This window comes from Sarcophilus harrisii, chromosome 1, assembly GCF_902635505.1.
Source record: "Sarcophilus harrisii chromosome 1, mSarHar1.11, whole genome shotgun sequence".
In the NCBI taxonomy this organism is placed as follows: domain Eukaryota; kingdom Metazoa; phylum Chordata; class Mammalia; order Dasyuromorphia; family Dasyuridae; genus Sarcophilus; species Sarcophilus harrisii.
The window spans coordinates 174,678,090-174,698,276 of NC_045426.1; the positions used below are offsets into that span (position 1 = coordinate 174,678,090).

At 34.5% G+C, this 20,187-nt stretch overlaps 1 protein-coding gene across 4 annotated transcripts in view; it reads left to right on the plus strand.

The window, feature by feature from the left end:
• The window catches only part of VCAN (versican), a 134,515-nt gene that overhangs the window by 73,618 nt on the left and 40,710 nt on the right, over positions 1 to 20,187 (plus strand). For 2 of the 4 annotated variants that reach the window (XM_031967202.1, XM_023496088.2), the window contains 3 exons: positions 8,266 to 13,545; positions 16,849 to 16,962; positions 19,231 to 19,344. In XM_031967202.1, coding sequence (XP_031823062.1) covers positions 8,266 to 13,545; positions 16,849 to 16,962; positions 19,231 to 19,344 — 5,508 coding nt within the window. The remainder of the gene's footprint in view (positions 1 to 8,265; positions 13,546 to 16,848; positions 16,963 to 19,230; positions 19,345 to 20,187) is intronic. The other 2 variants (XM_031967215.1, XM_003759869.4) reach the window with 1 other exon arrangement.

Consider the following 20,187-nt stretch of genomic DNA (forward strand, 5'->3'; position numbering starts at 1 on the left):
TATATACATACTAAGACAGATTCTATACTTATGGCATGCTTACCATGTGCAGACACTATGCAGTTTTCTGGGGATACAAATACAAGCAAGCAAGACAGTCTCAAGGGGCTTACATTCTAATGAAGGAAAAGAACATATAAAGGAGCATTGGCAAGGAGAAGGGGAGGAAAGAGAGGAGGATGTTACCTGTGTTTGAGATCTGGAATGGAGAGTTCTGAAATCTTGAAGTATCCTGGAGGTCTAGGCCTCCATGTGATAAGATGACTAAGCTGATAAAGCCAAGGCTGGAACCTAGTTTCTGGTGGGAAGGAGTGGGGTGGGGAGGAGATTGTAGGAAAATAGATTGAGGGTAAAGGGAAGGCCAAGACTTTATCAATAGATACTATAAAGAACATAAAAGAAACATGAATCCCTGCTCTCAAGGAACTTAGAATCTATTTGAAGAGAGAAGGCAAAAGTATAGGTAACTAGAAATGTGAGAAATTAGGAAGCATAAATTATTTGGTGGTTCTAGGGAATGAAACTCAAAGATGATCTATATGGTAAGGAGATAAGGCCCTTAAGGGATTCAGAAATAATAGGACTTTCCAGCTATAGGGAACACTATCAACAAAGACATAGAAATAGAGAAAGTTTGGAGTAGGACATGATGTCATGAGGATGAAAGTAAAATAATTACATATGGCAGTGCTGACAGTGAATTTAAATATATCCTAATCTAATAGCCTTATTTTACAAATAGGAAAACTGAGTCCCAGAGAGCAGAAGTGGTTTTCCAAACTAAATACATTAAATTTAACCATTACCAGTCTAGTGCTTTTGTTTTGTGTGTGTGTGTGTGTGTGTGTGTGTGTGTGTGTGTGTTTACTGAGTAATCACTTTAAATGTTAGGCAGATTAATCACTGAATCTCTGAGACAGAAGGCTACAAGAGGTCACTGAATCCAGTTCACATGAAAGGGACTGAGACATTTAAATCTAAAAAGTCACTTGGAACCCTGTAGGTTTCTAGGCAAGGAGGGATCATGATGAAAGTAATATTTAAGAAAGATTATCCTGTTAGTTATGTTGTAAGTGCTTAGAAGTCCTTTGCCATAATTATAATAAGTTTACATTTAACAAGTTACTCTTTCCCCGCCAAGTAGTACCTTTATATACATTTATGACTGAATCTATTTAGTGGTCAGACCATCCCAAGAATTGCTTATTTCTTCTACTGGAAATGCTTTCCTGTTCATTTTTACTTTTAGACCTATTATTTATCATTAAAATTCTTATCTTTGACCACCCAGGGCATTTTTTTCTGCTTTTTAAGAAGTTTAATTAAGCATAAAATAGTCTTGAAACAATTTTTAAAGCACAGATAAATAGAGAAATATAAGTATAAATCTTTGCTCAGTTTTGGTTGATTCCTTTTGCTCTTGATCCATAAACACAGTATGTAGAAATGGAAGTAACCTGGATGACTTCGTGTTACATGCAGCTTTTTATCTATTGTTCAGAAACTTGCCAAATCCTAGAATCTAAAACTGCTCTATGACAATTTGTGCATTTAATCTATCCAAAATGAAGGTTGTGGAGGCTTGAGTCATTTCTACAAGGGGGTACATTTCTACACTTGATGATAAGGATCTAAGCATATTTAGATCAGAGGATTTTCTCTAAATGACTCTTCCCCTCTCCCCTAGCAAATAGCATCAAGTAGAGTTTAAACAAATTGGAAAAAAAAAAAAAGAGAGACAATTTCCCACTTATCCTGTCCAGTGCATGCCTGCCTCTAACAGCAAGTTTATCATTGATGCATGCATTTTTTACACACATATTATCTCTCCTCTAGATGTAAAATTCATGACTTGAGAAGTGTCAGGCTTTTGGCTCAACATGAGTAGGCTGTCAATGGAAGATAAAAAACCAGAGGGATGTCAGTAAGTCAAGCACAGCTAATAGTGTTAATGGAGATACACGGACCAGTGAACCTGATAATTTCAGAATCTTTAATCTGATTTCTGCCTTAGCTCTTGAAGGTTTCAAGTGTTAGAGTAAATTTTCACATGATTTTTAATCACCATAATAATGGATGCAATAAACACCCCTACCTCAGAAATTCTAAAATTGGGCTAGACATGGGATGTACACCTATTTTTGTGATATAATCTTTTCATTTGAAAGCCATAGACTATAGTTACGAACTGGACTTAATCATCATTTTGGAATAATAGACATTCAGTAAATTATCTAGCATCACAAAACTAATTGAAGTATCAGAGCTGAGACTTGACCATGGATTCTTAACTTTGGGGCCAGCTCATTCCATTAAACTGTGCTATCTCCATCAAACATCTATAGAGTCCACTTTTTCATTTTTATACAAATAGCAAAATACAGATTTCCACACCAGCATCATGGCACCCTTATTATGTGTAGTAATTTATCTCATGGGATTTAATGTTTCTTCTGTAACATGACTGTGTTTGCTATTTTGTGACTAAATTGGGTTCTTATACCAATAGAAACTGTGTTTCACATAAATAATAAATTGCTCAGCATAGGAATAGACCTAATATCCTCTTTTAATAAGTAAACTTTTGTGAAAGTCAATGCATGATTCTTTTTCCTTTTGTCTAAATATTAAGAAGTCAAATTGAGCTTCTCAAGGACTAGACCATTTATTTAAACATAGTTTCATTTACCATGTTCCAAGAAGATCACAGAAATAGAAGACTGTTGTTCAGATGGTTCAATTATGTCCGACTCTGCAGAAATTCATTTAGGATTTTCTTGGCAAAGATACTGGTGTGATTTGCTATTTCTTTCTCCAGCTCATTTTACAGATGAGGAAACTGAGGCAAACAGGTTAAATGACTTGCCCAGTATCATCCAGCTAGTAAATGTCTGAGGTTGAATTTGATCTCTGGAAGAGTCTTCCTAATTTAAATCCTGGAACTGGACAAGGAGGAAGACAATATATTCATTTCTAGGGTGAGATGAGAGAAAAAACAACTGAGTTGAACTTTGAAGGACGGGAGGGGACTTCAGTAGCCAGAATTGGGTATGGTGGTGGTGGCATTTATGGAAGTCCTGGAGGTTAGTATGAGCAAAAACATGATGATATAACAGGAGTATATTTTGAGGGGGAGGAAGAGAAGACAATTCTAGCAGCAACCTCAAGAAATCTGCTTTTACCTAATTAACCTGTTCCTTTAGCCTAGATTTCCATCCTAGGCATTATTGGTGAATAAACAGTTTTCCTCACTACCTATTAGGTAGCACTGGCACAATTTTTAGGGTTATGAATTTTGAAATTGTAAATGCTAATAAATAATATAGTCTGAGCTAATATTATTCATGAGGCAAAAAATTCCAGTGTTCAGCTGAATGTCTCACCCATACTAAGTGTTTAATGAAATCTTGTTGACTGACTGATAATTCTTATATTGTTGTGAAGACAAATCAAGCCAAAACAATAAGAATTTTTAAGTGCCTATTATGTGTCATGTACTATGCTGAATTCTGAAGATATAAAGAAAGGCAAAAGTAAAGTCCATGCCCCCAAAGAATTCACAGTATAATGTCAGTAAGGTGTACTCATATGGAGTTATAAAACAAAATTGGGGATGGGAGTGGAGAGGAGGGTGGGTGGAGTAGAAAGTAGAGTTACTAGGGATAGGAAAGTGATCAGCTGAGTCTCAGATGGATTTGATGAAAATACCAATTAAGCTTGTGGCTGACTCTTTATCTAGGGACATATAAGAGGGCATGTCTCATGGAGTGGAAACAAAACCACTGGGGCAGTACTGACCAGGTTTCATAGTTTGGAGGATGCCTCCTAATTATTGGCTGACTGAGAATTAGAGACTTTCCCAGTGTTCTATAAAAATGAATTGTTGTGAACATCCCTCTGTTCAGACTTTTTGTTTCACAAATCAGCAAAAGTGAATTAACAGATTCTTTCAAGAATGGTAGAATGAAGTTTCTGAGTCCAATTATTGAAAGTGTATGTCAGGTATAGGCATCAATATATGCTTAAGTGATCATGAGTTTCTATTGTCCTAAATTAAAATTAGAATTGCTTATTTAATTATCTGGAAAGTGGGGAAGAGGATATGATATTAGAATAACATCCATAATTGTTCATTCTACTTTGTATTTTAAAAAAAAAAACAGGTGAACTAATAAATGAATAAAAACGGTATTATGAAAAATAAAAGTTGTTTTCTTCAGGTATGACATTACTGTGATTTCAGTACCTTAATATTTTTCCAACTTAGAAAACAGGCTCAATAACTAACATTTGGAAATTGAGTTTTTAATGAAGTAGTTTTTCTCCAGAGAGCATAAAATTGCAAAAAAGAGGTCCTTGTACATCTGTTTGATACAAGTTAGTGTAGTACTAAAAGCAGTGGCCTGGAAAGATCTGGGTTCTAGTTCAATTCTGTGAATTCTTTATTATGTGATCTTGGGTACTTCTTTGAAGATTAGTTTCTTCATCTCTAAAATTAGGAGACTTCACTAGATGACTTTGAAAGTCCCTTCTGTTTGAATTCTATGATTTTTATGGGTGGGCTCAATTTTGTTTTCTTTAAGGAACAGAAAAATGAGAATTGTCTTCATTGATGGCTTTTAAAAGTGTGCTAATACCCTTCTAAGTTAGAGCAGGAGAAGTGGAAAGATTATGCTGTTGATTTTCTCAATAGGCTCTGTGGTTACTCTTATTAAAAGTATTCTCAAATGAATAGATTATGTTATGTCATTTGCAAATATGGATATAGAATTGCAATAGAAATGAGTAAATATATATATCAAATTTTGTCTCATTATATACCTCCATCCTGAAGTAATAAAAGACAGATTTTTGGTCTTAGTCTTGACAAATCATGAATATAATGCCTTTGAAATAAATTTTGAAGAATTGAAAACAAATATACTTTTTTATTTATCTATCTACTGATGATAACATTGCAAAAATTCCAATATATATAGAGAGAAGATGCTGAAATACAAAAGGTTACCATAGGTCACAAAGCCCATTAAGGGTTATAATGATTTGAACAATTTTGCTCTGACTTGCACTTTGACATACTTGTGTAGACCTGACCAAAGAATACATGAATCAATCTAATATAATCGTGTGTAGTTTCATAGTCATTAGCATTTGTTTTTACATTATAATTTTAATTGAACAAAATACATTTTAGATACAATTATATAGTTAGGGTCTTTCTCATCAGTGTAAATATAGACAGGAGAATGATTCACAAAAAAGATTGTATACAATATGTATACACAAATCTCTTTTGAAGAAGAATTTAGAGAGACCTGATAACTGTCTTCAAATATTTGAAGGGGTACCTTATGGAAGAGGGATCATGCTTGACCTAGAGGATAGAGTTAGAAAGCAAAGGATGGATGTTGCCAGGTGGCATATTTGGGTTTAATATAAGGAAGCTCAAGGATATAGTAGATCTTCCTTTTCCAGACCCCACAAGATCACCACTTGGAGTCATAAAGCAAAGATTAAACTGACCTCTTGAAAGTTATATCATGGTAGAGATCCTTTTGCAGATATGAAATGGGTTGGATAGGTTCTGAGGGTCTATTATTTCTCAACTGCAAACCTGGGAAATCATAACATTTTTAAATGAAAGGAAATTTGGGCATGATTCATAAGGTCAGTTTTTCTTTTGCTACCTATCCATGCTACTTTATATATATATGATAGGTTAAGTTAAAGGGTAAAAAAGAATGATTCAATTTTGGTGACTGAGAATCAAAGCCTAATTTCTTTTCATGACTTCTTTCTCAATCCCAACCTCGCCATGGCTATCTTCTGAGTTAATGCTTTGATTGGCCTGTTGCCTATTGGATCTTTGCTTGGAATTCAGGAAAAAGAGGTGTTATTATTTATTTATTATTTAAGTCTAAGAAAATATGCTCTGACAGATTTAAAATGATGTAGTAGAAGGAGTACTGAACCTAAAGTCTGCCTGTGGGTGACCATAGTCAAGCCATTTAATCTCTATGCCTCAGTTTCCTTATCTGTAAAATGTCAGCAAAAATAGCTGTGGTGCCTATTTTTCAGGTTGGTATGAAGATCACTTGTGGTAGTTTGTGTAAATAGTTTTTCATATTTTACAACTCTATTCATATTCCAATTTTGATTATTTTTAGTTACTTTATTTGTGAGCCCAAACCAGAATGTGGTGATTTAAAAATTCATCCATGCTAAATATAATTTTATATGGTATAAAAATACTTATTTTTACAATATTTAATGGAAAAAGCTTTTAAGCCTATCACACATAAATATAAAAGGGAAAATGATGTCAACATCCAATTATTTTAGTGAAGTTAAATATAGATGTAAAAATATTTTCAATTACCATTTAACTACAACAGTTGCTGTGAAAAATGCAAGAACAATTTACCAGTTCATAGGCGAATATCTAGTGACCTAAAATGGGAATCATAAAGTTTCTTTTCTAATGTAAGCATTAGACTACACATAGGAAAATTATGTTTTTCAATTGGTGCCTTGCGTTTGACTTGCCACATCAATTGAACAGAAACCAATCATTGTTAGTCTAATTTTTTTCCTCATGTGACCAGCTGTTATACAAACCAGACTGTCATTGCAGTAGGGTGGTTTTCCTCTTCATAATCTTTTCTCAAAGTTTTGTCTGTATTATCTAGGAAAATGGTCTTGTTTCTCCCTTCAGTAAACTGCATGTTGTTGATAAAGTCTAGTTGAATCTGTTTTAAATTAATTTTTAAGAGAAATTTATTCAGAGGTCTTTAGACTTATAAACCCTGTTTTAATTTGTGGATTTTTTGTAAAATAATTTCTAATTTTTAGATGTTTTAATTGAGTGAGGCTATCTCAGGCAAAAGAATTAGATACTATAGGTTAGAGTTAATTGTGGAAGCTACTAGTTTTATTACTTTTTACAGATAAGAAACATGAGTCTGGGAGTAATTAAGTAACTTTTATATAGGAAGTAACTTGTCTGAGAAATTTGTCCACTAAATTTAATATTTTCAATGACTGAGGCAAAGCCCTAGAATGCCTCATGATGGTAATGGCTCAATAGTGCAGTGTGGTGGCCATTATACCCCAAGGGTTGCTGTCTTGCTTCCCATTCCTTTGAGCATTTCTTTACCTACAAGGCTTAGAAATAGACTCCTCCCCACTTTACTACTGAGTAACTGGAAGGGCAGCTTCATCCTGAGAAGAGGGGAGATTATTCCATTATTCTCTGGGTCAGCAAAGAGGGAAGCAGGAACAGCTCTAGGCCATGAGGGGCATGTCTGGGAGGACAATTCTAGCCCCAAGAAGAGTCATTGTACCCCATGTTCAATGTCACATTACACTTTAATAATCTCAGAATTCTTTGGATAACATTTACTTTAAAAAAAAAAAACTTGAAATGTCATTTAGTTGTAATTCTGGAGCTTGTGAAAAGTGTTAGATAAATAATTTGAAGTGATTTAGCATCCTGATTAAGAACTACATTTATGATCTTGACTCAAACTCATTCCAAAGGCATAGTAGGTATTAAAGTTGTATATACATTGAGAGATTCCCATGCATGCCTGCTCTTTTAGCTCTGGGATGCTTTTGCACAAGTGTATGCTTTTAGTCCATAAAGAATGGTCTCTAGATAAGACATTCAGCCAGTTGTTTACACATTGCTTCTGAATTCACTGGTAGAAGTTGTTGATGTCTCTTTGTTAGCTTTTGGTTGTTGGGTTTTTAACTTTTTTATCAATCATCTGTTTCCATGGAGAATATTTTGTTTCTATGTGTGCGATCCTTGCATGGTCCTGTTTTAAAAGAGAATAAGATAACTATTTAGCCTAGCTGTAGAAAATAGTCTTACTTGTGGTTGTTTTCTAACAAGAGAAAGTAGAGTTGATTGTTGTGTGTTTTTAGTTTAGTTCAATGTTATACTTGACTTCAAATTTTAAAAAGAATTTATTATACTAGTGAAATATATATTGGTTCATTGAAAATGGTATCCATTAATAGTTGCCATGATCTAGAAGCTGTTTTTATCAAACTAGAACTGAACTTGTTTTTCTTCTGGCTCTCACAAAAGGAAACTATTGAAGACCAAGTCCAGCATATATTCAGTGGTAACTAGACTCGATCTGAAATTATTTGGTTTTGAATTCTTTCTTTTTTTGTAATCAATGCTAACCATATTCACTATAGTGCACTATCATCTCTTCTATGTAAGTATTGTGAAAAACTCTTTGTTTTTTTCAGGTCGAATGAGTGATATGAGTATAATTGGTCATCCAATAGATTCAAACTCAAAAGAAGATGAACCTTGCAGTGAAGAAACGGATGATCAAACTGATTTTCTTACACTTTTACCCGACTTCATTGAACTAGAACCATATTTTGTAGATGAAGAAGATGATGACTGTGAAAATTCTACTGAAGTGACAACAACCCCATCTGTGCAGTATATAAATGGAAAACATCTCGTCACTACTATTCCCAAAGACCCAGAAACTGCAGAGGCCAGGAGAGGGCAGTTTGAAAGTGTTGCACCCTCTCCAAATTTTTCACACGGTAGTGAAACTAACCCTTTTGAGTTATCTGAAATGGAATCTTCCACTATATTGCAATCAAGAGAATCTAAAGAAACACTCGAGTCTTTTGAAATTACATGGAAGCCAGACACATATCCTGAAACACCAGAACCTTTTTCAGGTGGAGAATCAGATGTTTTCCCTACAGACCAACAGAGTAGGGCAACTGCTTTACATAGGACAGGATCACTGGAAGTGGTTGATCCAGTCACACAGAATGGTCCTAAACTTCTCAACCATTCAGATGAAAACAATGAAACAGTACTTTCATTTCCTGAAGAGGCTTCAGGTGAAGCTCTTGTCAACCAGGAGACTCAGGGAGCAGTCTTACCCAAAACTACAGAAGTGGCTTTTAAAGAAGTGTTTGGACATGATTCCATGATCACATCTGCTCCCATGACTGCTCCTGGTTCAGTATCAGTGGACATCTTGCCAGAAGAGAGATCATTTGTTCATACAGGAAATCATCAGGCTACTACAATCTCCACAGTAGAAAGCTGGGAAGATACAACCTCCAGAAACACTACTGAATTTTTAGGAAATCCTCCTTTAGTTCTCATTCCAGAAGGTTCTGGATTTTTAGAAGAAGACCGTAACCAAACTTCTACAGTAGTAGCTAGCCTATTAAAGCATACACTCACAGTTGAGATGCCATCAAAAGGTGTTCCCTTAAATGCCAGCAAGGTCACCCCCACAGAAAGTAATTTAGGTGTTTCCTCAAGTGCTAGTTATCCAGTTTGGGAAGAAAGTTCTGTAGAAATACTGGCCACCAAATTTGAAACTCAAACGAAGGTTCCCCAATCAACATCAACATCAGCAAACAGCATCAGCATATCTGCTGATGAAAAGAATCTAGGTGATGAAAGAGAGACCACAGGTGTCCTGGCTACATCTGTGAAAGTATCATCCACACAACCCACTATGGAGCAGTTAATTTTCACTTCTGAAATAAAAAATTCTGATGAAGTTCAGCCTACAAATCCTGATTCCACCACCATTGAAAACAGATCCACAGAATTTGATAAGAACATAGTTAAATCTGACCATATCCCCTCTGAACCCCTGTTCTCAAATAAGTCTGAGGAAGAATATGTAAATGAGAGCAGTACTATTCAACACAAAGTCCCAGAAAGTCCTACTACTGTGGGAGTTAGCTCTCATTCCTTCCTTCTTGAGGAAGGTTCTGGAGAAGTTGGTTCTGCCATGGAACTTACAACTGAATCATTAGCTTCATTGAAGGTGACTAATGGTGATGAAGTGCCAACTGAATATGAAGTAAAGGAAATGACTGGTACTGTACCACCCCATATAACATATTCTATGACTTTTGAGCCAACTGAAGTTCTGAATTCTGCCACAGATGTATCAGACATTGGAATTGTAAATCAATTGGCTGGGGGGAATTTAAGCACAGAGAAATCACAAGAAGTAAGTGACTTCCTCACAGACCCTCCTTTAAAAGAAGTTGTGACACCTGAATCTAGAAACTATTCAACAGTAGCGCATCTTCTAAATGTAGAGGAAACAGCAGCAGTAGAAGGTTCTGGGGGAAAAACATTCATGGAGTCTGGAATAATACCTTTTGCAACAACTATTTCAGCTAGATCACAGTCAGGAACTGATTCTGAAGGGTCTGGGGGCACAAAGGTTAGCTTACCAGCCCACCTCCCAGGAAAATTCCCACTTATGACTGAGGGCTCAGGAGAAGAGCCAACTAAAATAAGCAGTTCTATTGATCACATATCTTCAAGTACCACAGAAAAAACATTCAGTACTGATTTCCCATTTGCTTATTCAGGTTCTGGAGATGTGGACTTTATCACCCAAACTGAAGTAAGACATAGTCCTTCCCCACAATTAATTCCTGAACATACTGAAGCAGCAATAGGGAAAGTTGAAGAAGAGGTTAACAGTACGGATTCTATGACTCATTCTCTCATAGTGCCACCTACCAATTTAACAGTAAGTACCGGGCATGAAGTCAACATAGCCGGATTAGGAATTGAAAGTAAAGCATCCATAGAAGAAAAGATGGCAGAACAAAAACCTTTTGAATCAGAAAAAAGCACTGTTGCAACACGAGTAATTTCTGATACAGAAATATTTGCTGAAAGTGAACCAAAAACCACAGACTATTCCATTCTAACAACAAAGGAGACTTTGATTGGAAGCAAGGAACCAAGGCCCACAGATGGAGACATTTCTTTTGTTAGCACAATTGTTCCAAATTTAGAAGAAAAGGCTTTGGGCATCTTTGTTCCTCTTACAGAGGCTACCAAAGAATCACCTTCCTCTGATGATATCTCAGTGACAGAATCCCAAATATCTGAAAGCACAGGTATAGAGCCAGCAATCGGAGAAGAAGAAAATACAAAAAGAAGTATTCTCCTTGCTGAAAATGATCATATAGAAAACAATGGTCCTGAAGATGCTAGGCCAACTGTTCAAGATTTCCATACTGAGGCAGTATTTTCTGGAGAAGGATCAGGGGGTGAAGTTTTTCCTAGTCAGTCTACAGACCCTTTCAATTTCATTAGGACAGAGGAAAGCACCAGGATGTTAACTCCTGACACACACCAGCCTGAAAGTTCAGAATCAAGTTTAGAACCTGGAAAAACTGAAGAGCAAGAAAAAAAGTTCAGTGGAACACATGAAGAAATTAGATACTATGGTTCTCAAACAAATAATGTTTCAGAAATAAGTCACACAATAGCCAGTACATTATTATTTGAAAGTTCTGGGAATAATGGTGATGAGGAACCTATCTTATCACCAGTTACTCACTCCTTAAAAGTGGAAGATTTTGAAAATCAAATATTCAATGAGATAGAAGAAACTCAGACCAGTAAGCAGCCAAGCATCACTGAAAAATTATCTCAAGAGAACTCTTCCCAGTCAGAAAGTAGAGGAGTAACTTCTTCTACTCTATTTTTTACTAAACCTTCAAGTCTTGAAACTACTGATGTATTTGTAACTTCAGCACCCCAAATTTCTGATCAGTCTTATGAAAACTCCGGGGAAGGATCTGGGTGGTTAGGTGGGGCAGACTCAGTTCATGCTAGCACAGTTGCTCAGAGAACAGTAGCAATCACCACAGTAGTTCCAAATAGCCACGAGGTAAAATATTCTGACTTTCCAAGTATAGAAGCTTTGGCTACAAATGAATCACCAACAAGGGTATTACCAACTCAAACAGAGCAAAATAAAAATTTCCAAAACTTACCTGGCACCCAGCCTAATCTAATGGCATTTGAAAGTTCCACAAGCCACCCCTTAGATGATTCCAAGGAGTTTGAAGTCATCACTTTGACACCTGAAACAAGAAAATTTACAGAAAACATTATTTTAGATCTTGACAAAGAAGACAGTGATTTAATATTGCCTACTACCAAGAGCTCAACTTTTGAAATACTACCTGAAATTACAACTGATAAAAACACTATCATAGATATAGATCACACTAAAACAGTATATGAAGACATATTAACACTGCAAACAGAAACAGATCCAGAGCTACAATCAGGCCCATATGGAAATAATGAAGAAAATATTCAACTTGAAGAGAAAGAAGCTACAGCATTTAATCTTTCTTTCACTGAAGAAAAAATGGAAGGATCTGGCGATAATCTTTGGCCTGGACCCACTCAGGCAATAAGCAATGAGTCAGCAGCTTCTGAAGATGGAATCAGATTAGATCAGGACTATATCTCAAGGAATAGTATACACTTCACAACTGGAATCCCTACTCCTAGCATGGCAGCTGAATCAGGTGTTTCACTCCCCACAGCATCATCCTTGGCCATTCCTAGTATGTTTTCCACAATTAGTCAGGACATGAAAGAACAAAAAATTGAAGCCAAATATGTTGCTACTGAAAGTACCTTGGATGATCTCTTTGAATCAAGCACATTGTCAGATGGACAACCAATTGCTGATCAAAGTGAAGAAATCTCCACTTTGAGTTATTTGGAAAGAACACAGTCTGAGGATGATGGGAAGAAATTTATGAGTTCTTCTTTCAAACCAGAGACATCTTCTGGGGCAGAAGAAGTGATCAGTGATATAGTGGATGTAAATATTGGTCACATCAAATTAATTGCTCAGGATTTGACTGGAACTCCTGAGGTGATTGAAGGATCAAATCCCACAGAGTACATTGAAACAACATCAGATGCAGCATCTGCAGAATTGTATTCTCAAACTCCTTCAATTGGAGCAACTATTCATTTAGTTAATAGTGTATCTGAATTCCCTAAAGTAATCATCCCAAGTTCTGCTTCAGATACAGATTCAGATGTACACCAAATTTCACTCGAACAGACTTTTAGAGAAGTTAATTCAAATGCTGAAGCAACTTTCAAGCCACCAGTTGAAGCAAAATCTCAGGGAATTCCATTCTTGGCTTCCCCTGGCACTCATTTAGCAGTGGAGGAGACAGAGACATCTGCCACAGAGGTTTTAATTGCTAAGGGAGAAACCATGACTCCCGAATATTCTCAAATCTATACTGATCAGATATTTTCTGGAGAAACAATCAAAACCCCTCCAGGGATTAACCTACCCAAAGATGAAACATCTCTAGAAGCTGCAGTTGAAAATAATTTAGAAGATGCTTTGCAGGGACTGCTTTCTATTCCCACTTCTCCCAACTATGGTGTTGTAGGAGATGTTCTATCGCAATCTGGTCCACAAACCACTGAAAACCCAACTACACCTTTCACATCCATAGAAATAAGCACTGAAACACAATCAATTTATAATGGAGTAGGAAGTAATCAGACACCTGCAAGAACTCCTGATTCTGATGATCAGGCAATGATAAGCACTGAGGAATTAAATACCGAGCATATAACCTCATCATTTCTCCTTCTGGAAACTTCTAATGGAACGGATTTCCTGATTGGCACTAATGAAGATTCAGTAGAAGGCACAGCTGTATATTTATCAGGTAAGATCACAACACTTGTAGACTTGTTCCAAAAGAATAGGAACATTAATTTTGATCTAAAACATATGTATGTATATATGTATATATGTTTATACATATATGTAGCCATATTCCTCATAATATTAAAATACTGTAGTTATAAAGACAAATGATGTGTATTTCTTATAGTAGTCCAGGTCATGATTCATAAGTGGAATGTAGTGAAAATAATGGTATCACCTAAATTTGGGCATTAAATATAAAAGGTTTTATAAAACATAGAGGAGAATGCCATAATAATAGTAATTCATGAAATTTAACTGGTTTTCATTCTCAACTAAAAACTCTTTTATTATATATTGCCATTAAATATTTTAAAAGTGGAGAAATATTTTATGTCATTTTATTTCCTATTGTAGATTCTATTGTGGCACCATCAAATCTTGAACAAAAATATGTTTTGCATAATAGCTACTTAGATATCATGGGAAATCCCTCATAGTTTCTACATTTCATACTCAGATTTTTCTGGGCTCTGCTTTATAGATTTTATATGTGTTGAATTTTTTTTTTAAATAATTTCTGGGTTGTGTTTTTTTCTCAGAGAGACATGTATAAAAAGATCACCAAAAAGATAACTATTGCCCATTACTATTTTAAAAAAAAGACTTTGCACTTATTAAACCACTGATAATCATAGTGTTTACAGTGTCAAATTTAGTTTCTCATAGTTCTCAAACAAAATATTAGTTCATTTTGGTAAAAGAAAAATACTATTCACATGATCAGGTGACTTGCATTTTGAGTATACACATATGAATATATATTACCAATATTTATGAATGAAGGTAGTTATTTAAATAGTTATGATAGCAGAACAAACTACTATCTCCAGTTGTAATTGGCATATTAGAACAATCTAATATTCTTCCAGAGTAACACCTGTAAACAGTGTTCCTTTGAAATGAATACTTATTTGATGATTTTTCAATAATGTTGTGTTGTCTTTTGTATTATTTTGATTGTTCCAATAAATAATACTGCCTTTTGAGTCTGACCTTGAAAATTGGATTGATTATTTGTTTCATTTAGAGGAAAACTTTTCTTAAAATCAAAACAATTTTATAGGCAGTGTGACATAATGAATAAATAGCTGGTTTTGGAGTCTAGAAGAGCTGTTTTCAAGTTTAATCTCTAAGTTATGCTGGCTGTGTGTGACCTTAAATAAATCACACTCTTCAATGCCTTAGGGAGCTTGCCAAAACTCAATTTTAATTCAGTTGCTATTTGCATTGGTAGAGGGAGTTTCCTCACTGGGAATTCCTTACATCAATGAAATCACAGGTGCAAGAGTAAAAACAGAAGCCTAAAAACTGCTTGTAATATTTTGTGAGTAAATTAGATCAAAGTAATTGAATGTTCCATTTTATTTTCTTTTGATTATACCTAATACACTATCAAATAATTCACTTGAATAATATTGATTCCCTTCTATTTGTCTAGAATTAGAATTTAAGTTATAGAAAAACATCAAGATACAAACAAGAGCAGAACTTTATGAATGATTATGCTTGATGTGATAAGAAAATATTTGCTTAGAAACAACTTGAGTTATTCATACTACAACATTTATAGAGAATTAGTTTATATAAGTACCAAAGCAACTTATCACCTTGATCTACTGAGTTTTTAAAAATAGATTTAATTGGTTCTTAGGCCGGATTAGTTAACTGAGCTCATGCAAAATAGATTTTGCAGGCTAATATGAAGTTAGTTTCCTACAAACTTATTTCCTTTTGAAAAATTTTTATCCTTGACCTAAATATCATTTGCTTCACCTTCCAAGATAAGGACTCAATACTGCAGAATTCTAGACTGTACATTCTATTACCAGACTCAACCTGTGAGCATGGCCATAATGGCCTTGCTTTCCCCTCTTGCTATCTGCAGAACTGCAGAGTTAAATGAAACAGGCAAGATCTAAATAGGATTTAAAATAGTTCTAGGGAATGGAAAATAAAGAATCCCAGTAAAATTAGGGTAATTTAGGAAAAAAAAAGTTCAAGTATGTCTAATAACCCCTAGATAATGCAATGTCTCTAATAGTTTTCCCCTGAGTTTTTGAATATAATTAACACTCAGAAAGTTTGAGTTTAGTTTTGACTAATTTTTCTTTGTGGATATGGCTTAATGTCTTCTACAGTGGTGTTTTTTCAGTCTTAATGTATTCTTTTTTATAGCTTTATAAATATTTTAACTTTTTCTTTTCAGGTACAATTACTTCAGCATTTTAAAATTGAGAAATCTGTAGATTATATTTTTATTTTACATACATTGGATTATTATTTAATATTTTCAGCAAATATTGCATCTCCTATCTAAATATATGAACATTTTGAATTTAAATAGCTGGGCGAAGTATGTCCAAGTACACACTGATAATAAATCTAGATTATTAAAATAAACTGTTTGCCCAATTATTTGAACTGAACAAAATGTATGGTTAAAGTGTAGTAAAAATTAATGGTCTTTAGAAAAAAAAGATGTCTCTTTATAAGTACATATTTGCTTCTATATCTTATTTGTATGCTAAAAGTTGAATTATGGGCAACATATGCCAATCATGTTTTGTTTTGCTTTTAAGTGAGGAAGGTATTGTATTTATAATTTGAAAAGTTGAGATTTAATTTTTAGGTGAGGTTTTGTATTTTGATTTAATCTCCTGCATTAGAGTTTAATCCATATGTTGCTTTTCTTCAAGTATAGTTTAAAGGAATACATTTGGAACGTGTTTTGGGAAAAGCATATTAATGTAGCAGAAGAAACTTCAGTGCACACTTTCGAAGAAATACAGTTTCTGGGCATTAAGTGGTAAAAGGCAATAATAATTCAAATGATGGTAACAAGCCAATCTGCTAAAAAAGAATGCATGTTCTATGTATCCAGCCATTCCACATGAACTAACCCTGTTTAAAAGAATACATTTCCATTCACTGTGCACATGTTTAATTGTTTTTGACTAAAATCAATTGCCATATCATGCCAACTAAATCTGCCATAGACTACTTCAGTTGCCAAAGACAGTGCAAAATTTAATTTTAAGATGATAGTGAAAAGTTATTGAGAAAATTTATTATAATTTGTAATAAACACAAAATTGAAAAAAAAACAACACTCCAGAATGTAATATTCCTTGTGCAGTATCTCCTAATTGCTATCACAAAATTTATATTATTTTAGGAACATTGTGATATTTGAATGTTAAAACATGTAAATATCTCGAGAATGAAACTAATCTTTATCTTCTTCCCTTGAACACTATAGGGCGTGATCTTTGCAAAACTAATCCATGCCTTAATGGAGGCACCTGTTATACCAGAGATACTACTTATGTATGCACCTGTGTACCAGGATACAGTGGAGACCAGTGTGAATTTGGTAAGATGCTATTGGCTGAAGTATTTCCCTTAAAACCAGATACAATTTAGCATTTAGTATTAAGGTTTCTGAGTACCAAAAATATCCTAATATATAGAGACCATATTTGTACTAGCAAAGAAAAGTACAAAAGTTGGGTTTTTATGTGAATTAGAGTACAATTGTTCAAATATTTCACTTTGCTAGTGATTATTCGGCCACAGTGTTGATTAAATATTTTCATGTATATTTTACATGCTGATATTTTCTGGTTTCATTTATGTATCAGCAAGCCATGGATTATGCTTTTTCTTCTCAAAATAACCATATTTGAGGGAGGACACTCTTGTTCTTTCTTGAAGTACTGGAAACACTTTATATGAAGAGAAAACTCATTTGTTTTCCTCTGAAACTTTTATCCTAAGCATACAAATCCCATGGGACATTTCTTCTCCCCTTTCTCCCCTCACCCCTGCCTCTCTCTTTCTCTTTAAAGAATTCAGGGATCCATGGAGTCTGAAAGTACTATCTTTCTCCCCTAGCCACTCCAAGAATTGCCCTACACACACACACACACACACACACACACACGCTTTGTCATTCAGGTTGTATCACTGCAAAGTAATTTTCTGTGATGACCGCCTTTAGCACCCAGGGTATTTTAAAATTCAGTCTGAGTCAGGATAAGCAAAAATCCTTGATCTTTATTCTTTGGAGAGGTGAAGGGGAATGGCGAAGTGAGAGCAATCTCTACACGAATCCAGCCAGCAGTGCCTCTGGCTCTCACACTCCACCCACCAAATCTTCTATGCAGTCTCCTATACAACACATCAGACTTGCACAGAGAGTGGGCAGGGCCATTCTTTCTCCAAGCATATATCAATAGAGTATTGTCCAATTGGTAATTAGCCTTAAGTGCTCGGACCTCAGTGCATCTGCTCAGCTTCAGCCCTTTACAATTTTCATCTTGTTGGCTCTTTCATTCGTAATTGATCTCATTGATACCCTATATTATCCAATGCAGCCCCCTACTTTGAGAGCAGGATCATGGTAGGGTTGAAAAGATATTATTTTAAATGTAAAGAATTTCTTTCTTTTTCACAAACGAATCATTTTAATAGGGTCTAAAAGTAATTCTATTTAGAACTCATAAAATTCTAAAGAATTGTTAGGAAGAATCTCTTGACTACATATATGATTCTCTTTTTTGTATTTTGAATTGTGTCTATAAAATATGATGGCTCTTAATAAAATGATATTCTTATTCTCATTCTTTTTAATAAAAAAATGCATTGTATTTTGTAAGATAAATCAGTGACTGTATAGAGACATATAGACATGTATGGAAAAAAGCATATTAACAGGTTCACTTTGAAGTTATGTTAAATGAGAAAAAAATATAAAATTTTAGTAGATCTTTTTTAAAGTTTTGGTTGTTATATTTATATTCATATTTGAAACTATTATGTGTGAGTGCTTCTAAAAATATTTTAAGTCTTTTATAGTTAGTTCAGACATCTATAAAAACTTCATCAATTTGACTCTAATATCTAGATGCAGTAATTTGCAAACCAAACAAATCTAGCCTAAAGATGAGCTGACTTGAAATGCATTGGTTCTATAAATCCATCTAGACATAATACTCATTTCTATTCTAGAATACTCAACATATGTTATTAAGAAACAATCATGGTAATATTCATGAAGACGCTAATGATCATCTATTAAAAATAAGAATGGATGCTAATGATTGTTGAAAGAAGAAGCAGTTTGAGAACATAGAAAAAGACAAGATTTAGTCATTGAGAGCAGCATGATGATTAGGAATTGTAGAACTATGATGAAATCACTGACATCTTCTTTTATAATTCATTGAAAAGTTGTAGATAGCTTCATTGGAAATTACACACACACACACACACACACACACACACACACACATTATACTTTGAATGGATAGCACATTTAACTCTGGATCCTTAACTAACACTTTAGAACATATAATTGGAGTCTTTGTTGCTTGCTAGGTAAAGATGATTACTCACCAGAAAACCCATGTATTCATGGGCTGCCTACAATACAGGCTCTGTATGCTGATTGATTCTCAGTTAAGAGCCAGACTGAAGGTCACTTAGAGCTCAGATGTTTCATTGAGGAGGAAGCCAATTCTACCCTCTGGTAGTTAATGATTTCATTTCTAACTTAATAGAAATTATTTTTTTCTAATTCCTCTACTCAGTACTCTGTTTTAAAAATGTATTCTTGAGGGCTTATGTGATTTTCCTGTAGATTTTGATGAGTGCCAATCCAACCCCTGCCGCAATGGAGCCACCTGTGTTGATGGTTTTAATACATTCACTTGTCTCTGCCTTCCAAGTTACGTTGGTGCTCTTTGTGAACAAGGTAAGTTCTACAATAGTATTTTTAATTATGACCAGTTTTCATTATTATGTTTTAAAGTTTTCTTATATTAGATGAAGATGAGTGTGAGAAGCTTCACATATATTTTTAAGTAATAAAATCACAGGTCATCTGAGTACCTCAGTTTCCTTGCTTGCTGTGATACCATGTGACCTATGTTAATCGATAATCAATGAATTTTTACTATGTATCTACTATGTGTCAGGCATTCTGCAAGCTCCAGATCTTAATGCTCCAACAATTGTACTGATTTTTTCCCCTGCTCATTCTTCTCCTTTATCAATCATATTCCCTCCCAATGTTGCATAAGTCTATGAGAGAAGATAGATATTTTCTTTCCTCCTTTACCTTACTCACTGTAACATATAACCTCCTTTCAATCATTTTAAATATTTTCAATAAAGTAAGCACTACACAAAAACAGACAGGGAAGTCATGATATTAATAAAAGTGTAGAGGGAGGAATTTATAAGTTCCAAAGATCTTATTAATTAATTTTGAGTCTCTATGTAAACTATAGAAGATAAGTCCCTCAATATTTAATAAATTCCAATAGCTCTCTATTGCTTCTAGGATTAAATACAAAATGATCCATGTGGGGTTCAAAGCCTTTTATAACCTAATCATTTCCTACCTTTCCATCTTCTTACATCTTACTTCTTGCCAAGTACTCTTTATTCCAGTACCATTGACCTCCTGGATGTTCCATAATAAGACAATCCATCCCTTGGCTCCAGTCATTTGCTCGGACTTTCCCCATGCCAAAAATACTCTCTCTGCTCTATTCTATCTACTGACTATTTTGGTTTCCTTTAAGTTCCAAAT